Below are 17,339 nucleotides of genomic sequence, written 5' to 3' on the forward strand. Positions count from 1 at the left end.
CTAACAGACATTAGAAGAAAGAACTTTGTGAAGGGAAACCTTTTTCTTTTAGCTAGCTAATCCCAGATGATATCAAACACATCTGGTGCTACTCAGGGTGCTCCTATCTATGCAAGAGGCCATTACCAGCATTTCTCGCTCACTGGGAAGAGTCTATAAACACTCTTCCTTCCATGGAACATACTCTAAATGGTTATTAAATATGCTAAGAGGCCTAAGTAATGATTGTGAAGCAAGTTGAGAGTTTTGGAAGGGAGTTTAATGATTATGTGGTACTATTATTGTTTCTCATTTTAACTATAACACAAGTCAGGTTGTTCAAACAGACATGTCATCTTGAAAACCCTCCACTTATGGAAGATGGCTCAGGTTACGGAACTTGTTTCCAGAAGAATGCTGATCACAAGAATTGAAGGACAAATGATCACAGACATTTTCTGGTGGGAGCTAGGTTAGGAAGGGACTTCAGTACTTTTCAACGGTTGTTGATCAAAAGAACAGAATGGACAAAACCAAACAGTTTCTGAAATTAAAAAAAAAACTGTCCCAGTACATTGAAGCAGCTTCAGCTTGATATTGCTCTTTTCTTCCAGGTAACCGTGAATGTTTTGGAAGTAAATGATGAAGAACCAGTTTGTTCACCCAATTTCTTCTCACTTCAAATCCCAGTTGATTTAGCTGTTGGGACCAATATTAATGGCTTCAGGATTGAATGTCAAGATCGTGATTCTGACCCCAGGTCTTTCCGTTACTTCATTAATGAAGGTACTGTGGGTGAGCTGGGAGCAATGAAAAAAAATAGTGAATGCTGATAGTTCCCTTACATTTATAAACAAAAATCTAACATAGTTTGTGTGCTACTTTTCCGATGTGCTAGCTGTGATCCACAACTCTGCATATCATTACGGTGATCCTCTCTCCACAAGATGGCTACTGGTGCTACTGGTGCTGGCAGCTAGAACCACCCCCTTGCAAGGCTGGATTGCCTGCCATTTTAATCAATATGTTATTAATTACACATCGAATATAACTTCAGAAGGATGAGCTGGAATGGTGTGCAGTGTCAAATTTCCCTTCCAATTACAGCTGGCTAAATCTTGAGAAATGATGGAAAGCTCTGTATCTCTGTGTATCTCATCATCACATTGATGCTGGTGCACTGTTCAAAACAAATGCTGGAACCTGCATGTTGTAGGTCCATCCTGTATGCAATGAACCCTCATTTTAAAAATCCTTCCTTGACCCTCATGATCAGCTGCATCCACTTGGAGAACTGCAGTAGTATGGGATGACACTCAGCTTTACAAAAATTGAAGCACACTCTCTTGGGCAAATTCCTTCTTTTCTTGCTGAGGTGACTGCTGTGAAGGAGGGAGCAGATTGTTCAAGTGCTAGCAAAAAGCTGTGAACATCAAAAGAGAGAATCTCTGTCCTGCTGTAGTCCCTTGATGCCACAGAAGGAGCTCTGCAGACATGGTATTAACACGTGAATCTGTATAACAGCTGTGTTAGTAAATCTCTGACCACAGGCCCAGTCCTGGTGCTACAGACCTGGGCTGTGTTGTGTATTGGCCTCTTGGCCACAGAGCAGCTCATGGCCCTTTTTGTGCTATAAAACAGGCATGGCCTTCAAGGACATGTCAACTCTTCATCTCTGTGGGGCCACAAGAGCAAAACCAAAGCATATTTGGTGCCTTTTCAAGGCTCTGATTTCCTGTATATGTGGTCTGTCCAGATCCTAGCTGCTGGGGCTGGTCTTCCTGCAGCTGGGGCCATGAGCAGCTCTCCAGCTGTCGCTCTATTGGGAACAGCAAAAAGAAAGCCACAGACTCTCTTGGGAGTCGATCAGGAGAATTTCTCTCTGGTTTATTGCCTCAGATCTTTTTTATAGACCGATACAGTGAAAAGTACAGAAAAGAAAACTCTTATTGGTTAGTAAACTAACACATCATCATCATTGCTCAGTGGGGTTCACCACCCCTCAACCTTCTCTTGCAAGAAAACAAGGAACAGACAAACAGCACCTGCAAGGCTGCTTTCTATCTCTGAGGATCGTTTTAATTCCTCCCCACGATTTCCCAGGCCACTTTCTCAGGCAAGACTGAGAAAGCTATGTGGCCTGCAATTTCACAGGCAATATGCTGCCTGCTTTAGAATTAGCATCCATATCCAGCTACAATGGACAGAAAGCAAGGGGTGGGGAGCCAACATTTCTGAACTCTCCTCCCTGCCCCATGATGTTGACAGAGCACTGGAGGCAATGAATGTCACAAGTGTAACTCTCTTTGAAGAGAGACTGCCTCAGGGAGATGGAGAAGCCATGAGAGGGGCTGGAGCAACACTCCAGGGATGCCTCAGTAGCAGAATGACCACAATGCAGGGTCCTTACCCCAGCTGAGTGTTGTTGGGTGCTCCCCAGGTTCTAAGTCCAGGTCATTCAGGTCACTTATGCTCTTGTGTGCCCTATGGCTCTGAAGTGTTCCTACAGCATCCACTCTGCTATGTCCCCATTTAAGTTCTTATTCTAGATTGCAATGCTTTTATGACTGTATTGTTTTAAATTATTTTCTATGGTACAAGGAAGATCAAGGAGCCCTTCTTGTCATTGATATTTCACCACACCTCACCACTTGTTATACACATTTACTTTAATATGGGATTAAAGTAATTTTTTTTGCATTTTGGTGCTACCTTTTTGCAGGCAATGAAAATAGACATTTCATCTTTTCACCAAGTGCTGGCTCCAACACATCCCGTCTGATTCTTGCATCAAGGTTTGACTATGAGAGTGGACTTGATACAAACTGGATTTACAGTCTGAACATCCACATAACAGATGACAATTTAGTATCTGCCAGGGACAAAACTACACACTTAATTAAAACTGGAACGGTGACTTTAAGCATCAGAGTTATCCCAAACCCCACTACTGCCACAACCACTACAGTAAGTTCACTAAAACTTATGTCCAGTTCTGTGTTTCTTTTATGGAGTAATCTCCACAGTAGTAAATATGTATGCAAAAAGAAAGCAAAAACCTAGAGTGTGTCTAGTCCTGGGAGGTTCTGAGCCCTGCACTCTTATGATGAAGCCAGAGGTGGTTGATGTGCTCAGTATCATGAAGGATTAGTCCCAGGTACAGAGTCATAACACGTGTTTTGTATTTCTAAAACAAAAAGGGCATGAAGCCAAAGGACTGGGCATGCTGCCATTACCATGCAACTGGAAAGTTAAAGATTTTGGCAGCTTTATTAATAAGGAAAGAGCAGGGATTAACCTTTGCCTGGAACCTTAAAATTACCTCATGCATTTTGCACTACCTCTTTTTTTATTCATAACTATTCACCCTCCCAGCTGCCTCGCAGTTTTGTGTGCTTCTTTATCATTGGAGCACATTAATCTGTGGCTATCAAAGATGAAACAGACAACAACAAGTCCTCATTTCTTAAAAGGGTCTCTTTTCCAGACCTGAGGTCACTGTCATGTGAAACTCAGAGCAGCATGTCAGGAACTGAAGCAGTTTTGCACAGCCTCAGTGTGTTGCTGAAGTTTCACCAGGTTTCAGACAGCAAATCCAGAGGGCTGGGATGGGTCTTTCCTGAGCTCGATGCCCATGTGATGGTCCATAGCTGAGCTGAGGAAGCCTGCACAACTTTTGGCAGCCTAGGTGAGATCTAACATTGCACAGCCTGTGAAGCTGTGGGCCTGTGTCCAGGCAATACTGTTCACTTCTCTGCACAACCATCCCAGTCGAGTTCTGTCTTACCAGTTTAATTTTAAAGCTGTTTTCCATCAGGCTAGTGCAGCATGTGCAGAGAACTTGCTTTTGTCTTGCCTGTAGATGTGACACAGCCTGAGGGTACAGATCACTCTGTCCCTATCCTTGTACCTGTCACCCCTCCATGCCTTACTGCACCATCTTCCATCATCCACACTCCATCCATTCCCTGCCTGCCTGCAGTAGGCATTACCCTTTGCTCTCTGGCATTCAGGAATGAAAATGAGTATCCAAGAGAAGTGGTGAAAGAGGCCTTAGCCCTAAAATGGTCTAGATCTTCTAGAGGCTCCTGCTAACTGAGCCAGAACCAAAGGATCCTGCAAACAGCATATACAAGTCTGGTTGCTTTGCTGTGAAATATTTAGATCCAAATTTTCAGACTGATTAATAACCCTGTTCTTATCTAATGATCTTTTGGGAGCAAATCTTGATGTGGAAATGAAAAGTTAAGCTGAATAAACTTATCCTGTATTTCTTTCCTGTGCTTTACCACAAATACTAGCAGTCTCAACCGCATACCACAACATTAAATGTGTCTCCCCAGAGATATCAGCCTTCCACTTTCAGGCTGTTTTCCAGAAGAACACTTCCATTACAGAAGGTTCTCCCATCACTTTTCTTTACAAGTGTTCAGTGCAGCAACTTGATGAGTCAGAAACTGGAAAGCTGGTAGTGTAGAAAAGAAGCCCCATCACAAAAAGTAACTTGTGACTTCAGTCCAGGTGAAGATAAAGTGGTGGTGGTGGTGATTTTGAGATTATTTGAGCCTTTCTCTAAGGATTGGATGTATCTTTTTTTGACAAGACTAAGTAAGTTACTTTAAAATTATCCTTAAACTGGAAAGAAATAGATACCCTGCTCAACTTCATACTCAGTGTGATTACAAATGCCTTACAGAAAATTAAATAAAAACTTCAGTAGATGATCAAAACTAATAGTATCACAGTAGGTAATGAACCACGTAGAGTAAATGAGTAATTTCTGAAATGTGTGAGGATAGTTTCATGATGGGACCTTAATGAATGAGCTGCTAGCACCAAGTGACGTGCCAGCTCAGAGATGTGTCTCCTGACACTCAGGAAGATGTGGGAGATTGCAACTGCTCAGGAAGTGTGGTTTTTTCCTTCTGGAACAAGTCACTGGGTAAAAAAGGAGTTCCACTTCTTTTTATACAATAACCCAGTTCCTTAGAGTTCAACTCCTCTTACAAAGCAGGCTGAATGATCACTGCAGTGAAGATGACCCACTTCCAGTTTTGCCTTCTGTAACAAGAAAACATTATCTCAGTAATGGCAGTATTCCCTGAACTTGCCCGCCCTCCTACAGCGTGCTTACAGCCTCTCAGGCAACCTGAGGGTTTTAAACTCCACCACGACATGCTTGTTTTAATATAAGATATTGAAACGTGATCTGGAACCTCCCCTTTTCCTTGTGGGTGGGCTCCATTTCACCTGCCTTTGGTTGCCCCAGGAGCTCGCTGGTCCATCCCAGGCGTCTGAGCTGCCTTGGCAGTCAGCAGGCAGGCACATGGGATGAATCACTGTCTCCCTCCTCCTCCCTCCATCATCTGCAGAGCCCCGGGGCAAGCTCGGGCCGGGTGCCTCGGTGCAGAAGTTCAGCCAGATGAAAGGTGATGTTGCTGTCAGTACGCAGCCTTGAGGAACTCTTCCTGTCTTCTTTTAAAAGCCTGGCTTCACTGTTGTGACGAAAAGGGAGAACCTGTACTCTCGGTCGGCGTGGTACGTGCCATTCGTCACCACCCTGGGCGCTTTGCTGCTGCTCGGGCTGCTGGGCTCCCTGGGGCTCCGCAGCCGCTGTCCCCCGGCGCGCACGGGCCGCCGCACCCCGCGGTGAGTCCCCGGCACCGGGACAGGGCCAGCAGCGCAGTGACAGAGGCGGCTCGGGCCTTTCTGCCGCCCTCGTATCGCTGCTTTAAACCTTTCATAGCGGTACGCCCTGTACTGTAGGAAATGCTAATAGCAGGTACGGCGGTATTGGGTGTTAATGGTATGAACGCAAGGAAATGCGTCCACGGCATTTTTTCCCCATGGGTTTAGTAATATTAACATTAGCAGAAGGTAGGAGTGGAATTAGCAATTATAACCTTGAAAGGCAGCTATGCTCATGAGGCTCAGTCAGAGCCTGTGCCAGACTGTGCTGATCACAAATATTTTGGTCTGTATTTGACCCCCGCTCCAAGGGAGCTCCCATCTAGGTAGTTACTGGATGCATTTTCCTCCCTCTCAGCTACAGATCCCGGTGTCCTTTGCAAATATTGGCGCTCATGCCAAATTCATTGTTCTGGCAAAACTTCTCCAGATTTCCTGGAGTTTTACCAAGCCAGTTACAAGGCTCTGGCCCATAAAGCTTACCTCTAAGTGTTCGTGCTTGGCAAAAGGCATGGAAGCACCTGGGACCAGCTCCGAGTCATTGTGGGAAGTGCAGAGATCCCTGCTGGCTGCCTTTTCAGTGGGCTGGAGCCAGGCTGCCTCGAAATTCACTTTGTACTTCACAAAACAAAGATAAGCAGTCCTTTAAGTGGCTGGGATTGAAAAAAAAAAAGAAAGGGATTTCTACAAGTATTCTCAGGATTTGGACATCAATTTAGAAGTTCCATTAAATGTAAAGAACTACTGTGTCACCGTGACTATAGTTCAAATCGTGTGAGCAAGGCATTAACAGCTTGTGATAAAAATGACAAATGAATCTAAGATACTGCTATTATTTATTAATTGGGCAAATGATTTACTGGCAGCTGGGGTCTCCCATTAAAAAACAATTTCTATATCTTCAAAAACATTTATAACCATTCAAATATTTTAATAGGTATTCTCTGAGCACATCAGATCAAAAAAAATTGACCTTCCTCCAAGGATGGGACAAAATGACAATATCTGGAAATGTATTTTTCCAGATTATATAAATCCATTATGCTATCATCAATAAGACTTTATTATTTTAAGAACATTCCTTCTTGAAGAAGTCTTAGGGTTTTCTTGTTTGATAGCAGCATTAAATGATGCAGGCTTTCTGTGAAAGCAAAATCAGAAACCAAATAAATCAAGCAAATCTCAGAACACATCCTTCTTGCCAAGTGAAAGAGAATAAAAACAATGATTTTTTTTATGTAGGGAAAACCATGACATTTGTTAACTACGCACTTAATCTTCTTTTCATTACAGGATAAATGCTCCAGGTGTGTACCTCTTTTCTATATTTTAATGCTTCAAAGCAAGACCTTGTTTATGATTCCATGTAAAATACGTAAATTAATTTCTAGATTAAATTTGACACAGTAGAAGGGTACTGAGATTAGATAATCTTAGCCAGTTATGGAAGGTCTGACAAAGTGATTTCATGGCCTTTTTAGTCTTCAAATCTATTAACTATTAGGCAAAACACAAATTCAGAGTAGTCTGGTATTCTGACATGGATGCCAAGAACAACGGCATTTTTCACACACAATTTATATGCTATCTTTCTAAAAACAATCCCAGCCATCTGTAGCACCTTCAAGAGAGATCACTGTTCTCTGACCACTTCATTTGCTCTCTTGACACCATTACTTCACATAAATAAAGATTTATTTTGAAGTATTGGTGCTTTTAAAGGGGTTTGTATAACTTCACAGGGAGATAAATCACACATAGAAAAGCATGATTTTTTAAGCAGACTTTTTAGTCCCACTGCATTTCTGCTAGAAAGCATTGCTCATATGGGCTCAGTTGGACCCTGCTTTTGTAATTCTACTTTCCTCAGTCAGTGTCTCCAACTGGAAAAAAACACAGGACTAACAAACCCCACGAAACTAGCTGTTCTCTTGGTTGCCCAGTTTGAGACATTTCAGTGTTGGCTGGTTTCCAAAAAGGGAAAGCTTTTTGCTTTCTGAAAAACTGGTTCCCAAATGCTGGGCAGCAAAGTCCAGACACAACAGGTTTCCCATCACTGCTCAGGTTGAGATCCACCTGCAGCACTTCAGAGTTTTGCACACCTGGCTGCAAAGCACATTTGTGGCCAGGCACAGTTCTCCAAAGAAAGGCCATTAAACAAATTGGCAAGGAGTGAGCAAGAAGAGCCCTCATAGCAACTAGTTAGGTATCACCCACAAATCCATGCTGTCGAGATGCCCATGGCACTGTTGCTGTATTTGTTTGCATGTGGGATGAGTTAATAGTGTGGTAAATTTGCACACAACCAAACTGTTCTTCAGTCTGAATTTTACTTGACTGAAAATGCAACTCTTACATGTTTTGTCTCCAAGCTGATATTTGACACATGCTTTGCAACCACAAATATTCATGTAAAACAATAATCTTCATTTCTGGTTCAGTTATTCTCAAAGGTGAATTCTTGTATTTGCTCATATTATTTAGAAAGGGAAGCTTGTTTGATAACCACTGCTATTCATTACTGAGTTTTCAAGACTAGTCTTTTGATTGGTTACTGGCAACTGTGGATTCTCACTCAGCTTTTGAAAAGAAATAACACTCATTTAAGATGTCTCAGCTTTTGAGTAGAAAGAATGTCTATTTCTTTGAGAAAGTATTAACTTTAGAATCTACAGTCACTATCAGAGAATTCTGATTATTAACAGTGTGCATTTTCTTTCCTGTAGAAAAGAAGAAGCCTAAGAAAGAAGTGGTTGTAGTAAGTACTGCTGGCCTCAGAAGAAACACCAGTTTTGCCAGCCCCATCATGTGATACCATCATTGGACCCTTTTCATGAATGGTGTCTGTTTTGCAAAGAGAATATGAAAATGATAGGAAAGGAAAAAATTATTGTCCTCAAGTGCAAAACACTTCATTGTCCCATTTGGTCTCTGTGTTTGGAAGCAGCATGAGGTGTGAGGGGTGGTCACTTGCACTGGGGCCCCTTTGCTTCCAAGTGCCAAAATGCTGTACTTGGGAGGTCAGACAGGCTGTGCCCACAATGACAGGGACACTCTGCAGAATTGCAGAGGTGGGATGAAAAGTGCCCCAGCTTCACTGATGGCAGCAGTGCATTGCTGAGACACCACTGACCTGTGGAGCCAACTCTGACCCACCAGAGTGCAACCAGTAAGGTATGCCAGCTGTATGGAGTTTGGCCATGATAAGCTCTTTGCAGAAAAATGTCATTTTGTTGAGATGTTTCTTAGCTCCTGGATCTCAGGGCTCCTTCCTTTTCACAGATATGATTGCATAAAGGCTGCATAATTGCAAAAATAGACATAATCCTCTCAGGCCTGTGGTATAGTTCCTGGAGTGGTTCTCTGCAGGTCCAGGAGCTGGACTTCGATGACACTTGTGTGTCCCTTCCAACTCAGGAGATTCTGTGAATCTGTGCAAGGCGCTTTGATCAGTGAACTCGCTCTCCCCAGATTTTTCAGAGGGGATTCCCAAACTACTCTGGGTGGAGGAGACCCTTTTGTGGCTACACACATGGAGGCATTTAGCATGTCAGAACTTATTAATTCTCCATTAAATATTTATTGATGAAATCCTACACCACAAATGGTTCTTGTTGCCAGTTTAGATTAAACCTAACCTAAAGGAATGCAATATACAGGTCACACAAATCCACCTCCATCCATGTAGGTCACCATTTCCAAGTCACTGCTCCTCCTTCTGACTTAACTAATTCATAGGTATCATTTCACATTTTGTGTTTCTTCACAGACAATGACAAAGCTAAACACCATCTTTGATGGAGAAGCCAGAGACCCAGGTAATAAAAAGCAATTATCAGAGGACATGAATACTAGGCTGTAACCAAACTGGATTAGTTGATTTAAATATGGTTTAATATTGGCTTTTCATATTTCCAGTTTGCTATTTCCAAGGAGAATGGGAGCTGTATCTCAAATAATGAAAATCAAGACAGTGCTTCAGTAACATCTGTAATAGTAGAATTTACTTACAGCCCTTGAAAGCACAAATCTGATGGTCACACTGTTCACTACTCCTCTGCTAAACTGGAATGTATGGATGTGGTATAGGAAGGTGGGAGGGGAGGAGGAATTTGCTGCAAGTCTCCTGCCTTGGTGCTGTCATAGCTACATGGTCTCACCAATCTCACATCTGGGAAACGGCCAGGAGATTAATGTCACTGCAGAAGTGCTGCCTTCGCCTCCTAAACCTCTCCCTGGATGCAGGGTGGGTGGGTGAGTTGCTGGCTCCTGCACAAACCTCCTCCCTTACAGCAATGGTGCATTGCTACTGTTTGTCCAAGGCTCATGCATTGCTTGTAGGGGAGAAGAGGGAAAGCCATCAGCTGGTGAAAGCTACTATGTCACCAGGCTCCAGCTCTGCAAACTCTGGGCATATTTGATAAACCAGCTGGGAAAAGTGAAAATGAGGAGAAAGCTACAAACCTCAGGATGAACTGGGGAGCTCATCCAGCTCCCCAGATGACAGCCACTGCTCTGCAGCAGGGCTCATTGCAGGAAAAATATTGTTGTTTTCCTGAGGGTTGATCTGGCTTACCTCATTCCCCTGAAGCACAGCCCCTGCCTGAGCCCCTTACTTTGATGCTTGGCCTGGAATCAGGGTGTCCAGCCCTGTACCTAATGGCTGAGGGCCCCGGCACAGAGATGGGGGGGGCTGCTAAAATGTGACAATCAGATAAAATAGGTTTTTAACAGATAGATCTGAAAATAGGTCTGAAACAATAGGTCTAGAAATCATCCAGAAGAAGGCTTGTTTCAAGGCTTGGATTCATCTGGCCTGTTTCCACCCAAGTGCCTGTGACTTGTGTTTCTTATTAGCTGGCTCAGAGTGGTTGGATGCCTTGAGCTAATGGGAAACACTAGGCATAGAGACTTCAGTACAATTTGGGCAAACAAGTGGGATCCTACTGTGCAATTAAGCCCATCCACAAGGCTGCTCAAGGCCAGTTTCATCCAGGTCCAAGCTCACCTGCTATTTATAAAGAGATCTGGAGGAATGGGCTCCAAAGTCCCTGTTTTTTTCCCCTGTGTAACTGCATTTCTAATATATTAAACATGAATAGTCTCTAGGCTGCTGAAAGAGCTGCTTCCCAGTGTTCTTGCAGGGCTGCTGGGGCTGTGTTTCTCAACCAACATACTGGACTTAAGGATGTCTGAGCTCATTCAAAGAGCCATCCAGAGCTGTCATGCCTGACACAAACACTAAGCTCTAACACAGCTCTGTGGTGACAGCAGGGAAATGTGTGCTCCCCATTTCTCCCTTCTCTTCCCCACAGCTTGGTGCAAACCCTAGAGGGTCAAAGGTCTCTGGTTTGGAAATGAGATTTAATAATTCCTGGGACATCATCTGTTGAGTATGATTAGGAGGAATGGTCAGAGCCTGTTTCCTGACCTGGGCCACTTTAATACGCCCGCCTTGTAAGCAGTCAGAAAAAATAACATGTAAAGAGATCCAGTTTCATCTTGAGTTGCTCAAATTGTGTTAATGTGTCACAAATGATTAATTCTGATACAAACTGCAACATTTAGTAACACATAACCACTGTTACTTTCCAAGTCTTAATGGTCTTTTGTTTGTCTCTTATTGCTAATGTTTAATTACAGAAAGTGCCATTATAGCTTCTGACTCTCTGTTTAGCAACATACACTGAGTTAGACTGTGATCACACTGGACACATGGTAATTTTTTGACTTATCTCTTGGTAGCAGTGAACTGAAGGAGAGGATATTTGCTTTTAATGTACAAGTGGAAGTTACCCATGAAACCTGAATAGAGATAGAAATCTTTCTGACAAGGGAAGGTAGCCATGTGTGCTAAACAACACAAATTTGACAATATTTTATATATATGAGAGAATCATGTACTTGTATGAAACACACAATACTTCACTCTATTAATGGCAAAGTGGAAGAAAGCATCTGGAAGAAAGCATTTTACACAAATGGAGAAGGAACTCACACAGCCAAAACTCACTGGATCTCCAAATCCTGGGTCAGTCCAGGTGAGCTGACATGGCCTGGAAGGTGTATGTAGCATATTGTGCCTCTGGGAAGGTTTTGCTACCTCTGGTAGGAAACTCTAAATGACAAAATATGCACAGACATATACGATGGTCTTGCTTAGTATGGTTAAAGACAGAAGTTTTGTCCATTCAACTATGGATGTGTTTATTACACTGCCCAAGTTAATCCCTGGTAGCTGGAACTTGGAGAGAGTTATAGAGTGATAAGAAAGTTATTTCTTTTGGAATGGGAATGTTTTAAATATCCTTGTTCTCCTAACTGTGAAGACAATTCTTATAGTGGCAGAACAGCCAACATCTCTGAGTGGCTGTTGCAATGCCCAGGTCCCCACAGAAATGAGGCCTTCCTGCTCTGGGCCACCTCCCCAGCTCAGCTGAATTCCAAGCGCTTCATGTTTCTCATTCCAATCCCATGCTGAGAACTGTCATGTCTTAATCTGCTAAAGTAAGAATGATTTTAATCTGTTGTCTTTTTGTTCTTGCAAGTTACTGGCAGAATGTACGAGTTCAGTACACGGTCGGGGGCCCGGAGGTGGAAGAAGATCAATGAGCCCCTTCAGCCAGTGCTGGCTACACAGGTAACTTCCAGTGCCACAGAAAAGAGAGGCCAAGGGGTGGATACAGCAGAGGCACCAAGTGAAAAAGAGCCTTCAGAGAAGAGGAAAGAGCTGACTGCAGCAACAAAACCAGCTTCCAAGCCCTCAGCAGGGCAATCAGAAACACCAGGCCAATCTGGGCTGAGATTGAAAAAGAAGAAACAGGAGTCTGAGGATGGGGAGTTATCCTCACCAGCCCCTTAAGGCAGGAACTGACCTCCTCTCCCAAAATGAACTCTGCTTTGTTATTAAGCCAGAGCGCATGAGACTCCAAGGCTTCTCCCAGCTGACCCTTGATCTGAACAGCCAAAGAATCAGATGTGATTTTTCTGTCTCTGTCAGCTGTGAAACAGAAGGTGGCCATAAGTTTTGTAAACCAGACACAAAGGCAGGATGAATCTGAATGTACCTTTGGCAGGTGCATGTAAGAGCAGGAGAGAAGAGGAAAGAAAGCAGAGTCATGGACAGAAGCATTCAGTGCCCACTGCCTCCTACAGACTCTGGTAGTTTGCTCCTAGAAAAGTCTGCACCTCTGGCAGGCATGGTCACATCCTCTGATTGCCTTTGGGAATGGCAGCATACACAGATGTGCTTTCTCAACAATAAATGGGATCTCCTGTCCCTGCTGAGCAACTGAATGAGTGAAAAGCACACCAGGGTAGAAATGTTTGCTGGTAAAAGTTAAAAATATTTTCTTTTCATTCAGTATTTCATTTCAACCCTTCCTTGCCCTCCCATCTTGCTGTAGAAAAGACCACGGCTTGAAAGCAGTTCTGGAGTAGAGAAAACCCAAAGCTTCTTGTGGTATCTCAGGCTGTCAACACTTTCAGCTTATTTATCTTTTGTAACACTAAGAGCATTCAATATCTTCACCTTTGGTATTTCCTCTGGCACACTTAGTGCTTTACAGAATCAAGTGGAATATACTCAAAAGAATAGTGACAGTAAACACATGGGGTGAAATAATCTTTTTTGAGAGTGAGCATGTATAATGTAAGTGCTATCTAAAAACCTGACATAAAACAAACTCAACAAGATTTTATAAAATTATTTTAACCTGAATAAAAATAATTATAAATTACTCTATGTCTTGGTTTATTTACTTTCCTGATTGCAAAGTTTTCTGACAGCAAGGGAGTGATATCAGGTGGCAGAAGAAAATTTTGATTTAAGTTGAGCAGGGGCAGTCAATGAAGATTTTATTCAGTCTCTCACATACACTGTTTTTGTCACACAACAAAGGATCTGGATGGAGAAATCCACAGAATTTCTCTGACTTCACAAAAGCACCTGTCATGGTGCTGTAACTCTTTTCTGTGCTCCAGAAGAGTGGCTTGGCTCAGGAGCAACTTCCCTGACAAATACAAATCATCTTCGGCCAAATGCCGTTTCATTGCACAATCAGGACCCCAGTGTGTAATGAACACCACAGTGATACAGACAGGAAAGAGTGATTTATACTCTCTGAGCATGTTACCACTTTACCGTGTCCACAGCAGTTGTCATAACATTGTTTGATCTTCTGGCACCAACAGGGGCAGCCACACATTCAGTGTTCCAACCCACCATTGTTTGTATTTTTTTAGCTGTAAATACAGCACATTCAATTTATAACCAGGTGAGTTTCAAGTGACATAAAGAAACTGCAGTTTCTTAGCAGAGACTCCTAGCACTCTGACACCAAACTACCCATAGGCACACCTGGCACCTCCAGACATTAAATTTTCTTACCTGAAGAAGCTAACTGCATTACTTTCATGACAGGAAAACACACACGCTTTTTGTATTGACTTTCCTGGGCATTTCTCTAGAACAGCTGCTTTGCTTCCTTGATGATTCTCATTCTACTTCAGTGATTAAGGGATGAATAATAATTTTTTTTTTGAGGAAAGGGAGAAACAGGCTGTTGTTTCATCCAGGAAACTGGAAAATACTCAGATGAATACTTGTCTTTCTTTACTACTGTTCCTGCTGCTGAACTGCACAAACTTCTTTCCTTCCTTCTTAGGAAAAAAGCCCTAACAGCAGCTTAACCTGGTACCACAGCAGGCTCTGAGCTCCATATACACAAACACAGTGTCATGGCACTGCTGGTGCCATGCTCTCCCACAGCTGGGCAACAGCTGGGTGAAAACCAACTGCTCTTGTCATGGTGCTCTCATACTCCTGTCTCAGAAAAAATGACAGCTGAGCAAAGAGGAACCATGGATATAAGAGATGCCAGATCCAAGCACTAACACTGCCCAGAATGCCTGCACCCAGTTGAGGTGGGTTTAGCTGGTGTACTCAGCATCGGAGGGTGGGGGGAAGGCATGCTTAAGCAAGGTAAAGTATCCTGTGAGTCCCATGCAACTCTCTGCATGAGGAAACAAGTGTGCTGACCACAAAGCACAGCTTCACCCTTCCTTACACTGTTGCTTCCATATGTGAAATTCTGATCTCCAGTTCCAACTCATTCTTCATCTTGATCTTTCCTATAAAATCTTATTTTGGACATGCAGAGGATTACTTCCCTTGCTTAGGAGTCACAAAATCAAGGAAAAACAAGGTTTTGTATGAACTTTATGCTAAAGCAGCACCATTTTCTTATCAGCTGCACCTACTACTATTGGTGTTCCTCTCTGTGAAGGAACCAATAATGAATTCTTGGTCTCATTGAACCAAAGCACATCCATTCATATCTCTGGCTTGTCTTTGGTAGGACAAAAGCAGGGAAGGCAGAACTGACTGATCCAGGTGTACACTTGTTACTTATTGTACCAATTGTAAACAATACATGAAAACATACTATTAATATAAAAGCAACATATATTTTTTCATAAAATAGAGATTATAATACACTAGGCAGTACAGCTTTAAACGTTAGAAACCTCTTATTGTCAGAGGAGCTTTTGTGCTTTTTAAATTCAGAAGTCTTTTGAAAATACAGAGTCAGTGTCTAGAACTGCCACTAGATGGACTGAGAGCAAAGATTAAGTGCAGCTCTACACAATAAAAGCATTTGATAATTGGAACAATTAGCTAAGAACATGAGCCCTTTCCATCATTTGAAGCTTTCAGAAGTTAAGAACTGCTGCTGTGTGCTGTAGAGGGTCAGACTAGATGAGGAGAACAGCTTCTCTAGTCTTCAACAGCTCTGTTAGCCTCTGTGAACACAGATACAAGGTGTGAACTTTGGTGCCATTTATTTTAGACTGATGACACTGATAAGCTGAGACTAGAAGAGGAAGAAAGGCACCTGGTGGTTCAAGCAGACTGACTGGGGGGCAACAGTTCCTGACCTACAGCCTCTTATGTGTTATGCAATAATTTTTTCTGAAGTCAACAGAAATCAGCGCTAATTCTGCCACAGCTTTTGATTGCTGTGTCTCTGCCTATTACACATCTCTGAAGTGCTTCCAGATCTGTGGATTGGCATTGCTCTGAAAGCTTCAAGGGTGATTAGGGAAGAGCACAGGTCACTTTTCCTGACGGGGTCTAATTCCCCCAAGCGGTTTATGTCAGATCATGTTACTGGGGTCTTGTGCTTTTCTTCAAAGGCTCCATTTTCATGCTGGTATTATAAATAGCACTTGCAATAAACATCAGAAGTCTCAGCTTCTGGCAATGTAACTTCTCTTATATCAAGGAATATAAAAGTGCCAATAATGCATTTCTTCATGATCTGAAAGAAACCTACACATGAGAACAACTTCAGCTGCAGAGATGGAGAATGTCTGCCCAGGAGGCTGCCACTGTGTGACTGCTCACTAGGAGAAGGAGAGGGTGCTCAGATCCCCACAGGGAAGGAGGGTCAGACAAGAGGAGAAATCCTCCTCCTCCTGCGCAAAGAATCTGGCTTCTCGGTTATCCTATGAGAGCCAGATTGCAACACTGTAATATAAGTAAGGCTTTAACAGCAAGCAGCCACAGCTGCATATTGCACATGTCCCAGCTGGTTAGTTGTCTGACAGCCCCAGCCACATCAGGCCCTTTGCAAAGCTCCAGCTGAAAGGCTGAACACAGGTTCAGCCCCCACTGGGCTCCATCTGCACATGCCTTGTCTGAACTAGTCCCTGCAAGCTCCCCATGTTGTCACAGGGGAGAAAGAGACACTGGGGGTGATTTATTAACATCTCACATCTAGTATAGATCAGATGAACTGTGCCCTGAAAACAGCTCTTTCTGGATGCCTGAAGCAGATATTGATGTCTACAGAGTACACACAAAGATAAATCAGCTGAGTCTCTGCCCAGGTTGTTCAGGTGAGGGCAGGTCTGTGCCACTGCACCAGTGCCCAAGGAAGCTGAAAATGAGGGAAAAACTGAGCACGGAGGGCAGCCAGGCTCTGCTGCTGCCTGCTCAGAGCCCAGGGGGAGATGGGGCACCACCCATGCTTTGTCAGTGCTCCAAGGTCTGCTTTCTGGGACCTGGGTAATTCTGCATCTGGAATCAGACGTCATGAGATGTGCATCAAAACAGCCCAGTAGAAAAGCATGGGCATGGCCAGGAGATTAAAGAAAGTCAAATACAAGCTTCAGCAAGTTTCTGCAGTGGGCTCAAGGTTATTCAGTGAGACACTTGCAAACAAACTAGATAAATACATCTTACTCTGAATTGTATTCAAGAATGGTATCACTCTGCAGTTCTTTGGTACCAAACCTCAGCTTCTGTGATCAGTAGATGCCTGGGATTTAATTTGGGGGCAGAGTCCATACTTCTGAAGCTTGAGAAGAGCAGTTGGTGAATGACATGGGCAAGGCATGGCTTGGTCTGGCCATGCAGCTCTGCTTTCTTTTTTTATGTGGATACCAGCTGGGGCTATGCAGACTGGAGCAGCAGTTCTGTGTTTGCACAGGACTGGCCCCTGTGCACAGCACTGCCTGCTGGGCAGCTGTGACAGAGGGGCTGTGTCTGTCCCATGCACATGAACCTCCCACAGGCAGGGTTTGCACACTGGCTTCTGTCCATGTGGGCAGCAGGATCCACAAGCTGCTGTATCTGCACATTTAGTGCAGCTCTGGGCACAGCACCC

The 17,339-nt window shown here is 43.4% G+C and overlaps 1 protein-coding gene across 1 annotated transcript in view; it reads left to right on the plus strand.

Moving 5' to 3' along the window:
* CDHR3 (cadherin related family member 3) overlaps window positions 1–13,406 on the plus strand; it is a 57,306-nt gene extending 43,900 nt beyond the window's left edge. The window contains exons 13-19 of the mRNA XM_086885610.1: window positions 594–765; window positions 2,702–2,946; window positions 5,465–5,628; window positions 6,961–6,974; window positions 8,394–8,425; window positions 9,437–9,485; window positions 12,216–13,406. Coding sequence (XP_086741736.1) covers window positions 594–765; window positions 2,702–2,946; window positions 5,465–5,628; window positions 6,961–6,974; window positions 8,394–8,425; window positions 9,437–9,485; window positions 12,216–12,529 — 990 coding nt within the window. The 3' untranslated portion in view covers window positions 12,530–13,406. The remainder of the gene's footprint in view (window positions 1–593; window positions 766–2,701; window positions 2,947–5,464; window positions 5,629–6,960; window positions 6,975–8,393; window positions 8,426–9,436; window positions 9,486–12,215) is intronic.
* Window positions 13,407–17,339: the final 3,933 nt, after the last annotated feature.

Source organism: Cyanistes caeruleus, chromosome 4, assembly GCF_971803275.1.
Source record: "Cyanistes caeruleus chromosome 4, bCyaCae1.hap1.1, whole genome shotgun sequence".
Lineage (NCBI taxonomy): Eukaryota > Metazoa > Chordata > Aves > Passeriformes > Paridae > Cyanistes > Cyanistes caeruleus.